This window comes from Phalaenopsis equestris, unplaced genomic scaffold (assembly GCF_001263595.1).
Source record: "Phalaenopsis equestris unplaced genomic scaffold, ASM126359v1 Scaffold000134, whole genome shotgun sequence".
NCBI lineage: Eukaryota > Viridiplantae > Streptophyta > Magnoliopsida > Asparagales > Orchidaceae > Phalaenopsis > Phalaenopsis equestris.
In genome coordinates, this window is record NW_018164576.1 from 4,371,124 (window position 1) to 4,373,940 (window position 2,817).

At 44.4% G+C, this 2,817-nt stretch overlaps 1 protein-coding gene across 1 annotated transcript; it reads left to right on the forward strand.

Annotated features, from left to right (window-relative positions):
- Positions 1–1,146: 1,146 nt before the first annotated feature.
- On the forward strand, positions 1,147–2,355 carry LOC110021432 (protein UNUSUAL FLORAL ORGANS). The gene has a single exon (XM_020719916.1). The coding sequence runs from the start codon at positions 1,147–1,149 to the stop codon at positions 2,353–2,355; it is 1,209 nt and encodes a 402-aa protein (XP_020575575.1).
- Positions 2,356–2,817: the final 462 nt, after the last annotated feature.

Here is a 2,817-nt window from a genome sequence, read left to right on the forward strand (position 1 = left end):
TATATGTATGTATTGAGACATTATTCATATATGAAAAGGAGTATAAGAGTAAAGCGTCTAAATAATTCGAAGAATATTTATTTATTTGGGAATATTTTACGGGATAAAAAATAAATAAATTTTAGCGACTATTTTGACACTTATATAAATTCGACTAAAACTACCGCATATAAATAATTTGAGACTATTTGACCACTTACTCATATGATAAAAAGATAAATAACAAATAATTTTAATTTGTTACTAAAAATTTGTTTGGAATAGATGTAAAAAGAACAAATTATCGAACGTTAAATATATGCATACATGAGAATTGATCGGCTCAAATGAAAATGCCCCAAAATTTTAATTTAAAAATCAAATTTTGATCGGAAAATCACATTTTTTAGAAAATATTGCAAAAAGAAAATTATTTAATAAAAATTCAAACCATAGGGAACTTAAAATTTGATGGGCTCCAATAGTGATAAAAGAAGAAAGAATTTTTGTTCACAATTCATGAGCTTCCCAAACTTAAAATTCTATTTTTCATTGAAATTGCTAAAATTTGATAAAAAATATTTCAATCCAAAAAACCATAACAAAAGTAAAAATCAAAATTTTGATTGATTCACCTAAAACCAAAAAGATTGAGTATGTTGACAAGCCTTGAACTCATTTAATGCATTGTTGGGCAACTGCTGACACCAATGAAGCTCTAAGCATATAATCAGTCCCCCATATTTATTAACCCCCTTTCCCCAAAAAATATATATAATTTTAAAAAAAAAAGACCTAGGAAGCGACCAGATGTATTGAAAGCCACAAGCAGCAAAAGAATGAACAGTAAACAAAAATGGAAAGAATGAGGAGTCGCCAAGCAAATGTGACTCGAGATAGAAAAGGCAAAAGCCTAAATTCCATTACTCCCTTCCTCTTCCTTTCGCCTCTCTCCCTATCTCTCTCCCTCTCTCTCGTCCCTCGTGCCCTACTAGCTTCTCAGTTCTGCTAACCCTCTCACGCCAAAGCAGAAGTGCCCCATCACAACTCAGACCAAGATTGGACGTATGATCCCCTCTCACTTCTCCCCCTATAAATCACCATTCCAAAGCTTCCATCTTTCTCCCACCAATTCACATCCATGCGTCCTCATAATTTCCATTAACGATGAAGTCCATGAAGCCCAGCTCCTCCTCCGTCGCCGTCGAAATGGACAGCAGAATATGGCGTAATCTCCCTCCCGGCCTCGTCGACCGCATCCTCGCCCTTCTCCCCCCACCCGAATTCTTCCGTTTTCGAGCCGTCTGCAAACGCTGGTACTCTCTCCTCTTTTCCGACAGCTTTCTTGAAGCCAATCTCCGCCTCGCCCCCCGCCGCCCCTGGTTCGCCTTCTTCCTCCTCCCTTCTTCAACCAAGCCTTCATCTTCTACCAATCCTCCTCCTCCCGCACTTCTCCTCGATCCCACCACCAAACTCTGGCTCCGCCTGCCGCTCTGTTCCTTCCTTCCACCCGGATTCTCCCCCGCTGCCTCCGACTCCGGCATACTCTGCTTCATCTCCGACTCCCCTGGTCCCAAAACTATCCTTCTCTCCAATCCTCTCTCCAAACTTGTAGCCCACCTCCCCCCCACTCCCCACCCTCGCCTCTACCCTTCCGTCGGCCTCACTGCCGGGCCTTCCTCCCTCTCCCTCATCCTCGCCGGCGATGACCTTATCTCCCCTTACGCCGTCAAAAACCTCACCGCTGAATGCTTCCACGCCGACGGGGCCACCGGCTTCTACTCCCCGTGGTCAACTGTCAGTCAACTCCCTCGCCTCTGCAGCCCCGACCCAGCTCGCCTAGTCTTCTCACAAAACACATTCTACTGCATGAGCTCCGCTCCCTTCGCCATCCTCTCCTACGACGTGGCCGCTAATAACTGGTCCAAAATCCAGGCTCCCATGCGACGTTTTCTCCGTTCCCCCAGCCTCGCATTGCGCGGCGGATCGCCGCAGTCCGTACTCATAATCGCCGCCGTAGAGAAGAACAAGCTCAGCGTTCCGCGTAGCGTCAGGGTGTGGTCGCTGCAGCCCTGCTCCAAGGCTTGGACGGAAACAGAGCGCATGCCGCCGGAGATATACTCCCAGTTCAGTGAGGCTGAAGGTGGCCGAGGGTTCGAGTGCGTCAGTCATGGAGATATTCTCGCAATCACGATCAAAGGTTCTACGGAAATCATTCTTTTCGACTTCATAACCAAGGAGTGGAGATGGGCGCCGCCGTGCCCTTTTACCGGCGGCGAAAGTGGCGGCCGAGAGTTCAGAGGATTTGCATACGAGCCGAGGTTGGCGACGCCTGCTGTGGGATTGATCGACTCGTCTTCTCTCTCATTCCAATGATATAGTTATATAGTTATATATATATAGTAGTAACTACAGTAGTTATTATGGGAGATATGGAGTAAGATTGCGGTGGGCGTTAAATTTGGTTTATTCTGCTGCAGCTGGGGAGTGCTACAGTGGCAGTGGTTTCGAACTATATAGTGTTTCTCGTTGGATGCTTAGGGTTTGGAGCTGCGCGGCTTACTATTTCTGTATTCGTGGTTTAATGGAAATTGAAAATGAAAGAAAAAAAATGAAGGTTGGATGGATGGTGATGACGCGTATTTTGTTTGGTTATGGCTTTATGGGGTTTATGAGGAAATGAGGACAACAGGGTTTTATCAGGTGGTGAGATCAGAGAAAAGCAGATAAGAATCTGTCTGGCGGTCACATGCATTGATTTGGCAGGCTCTTGAGAAAAACTAGTACTTTTTTGACCTATAAATAACTAAAGTGCATATATATATATATATATATATA

Bases quoted from the DNA above. Each gene is read 5' to 3' on its own strand.
- LOC110021432 (XM_020719916.1), top strand. From the start codon at position 1,147: ATGAAGTCCATGAAGCCCAGCTCCTCCTCCGTCGCCGTCGAAATGGAC.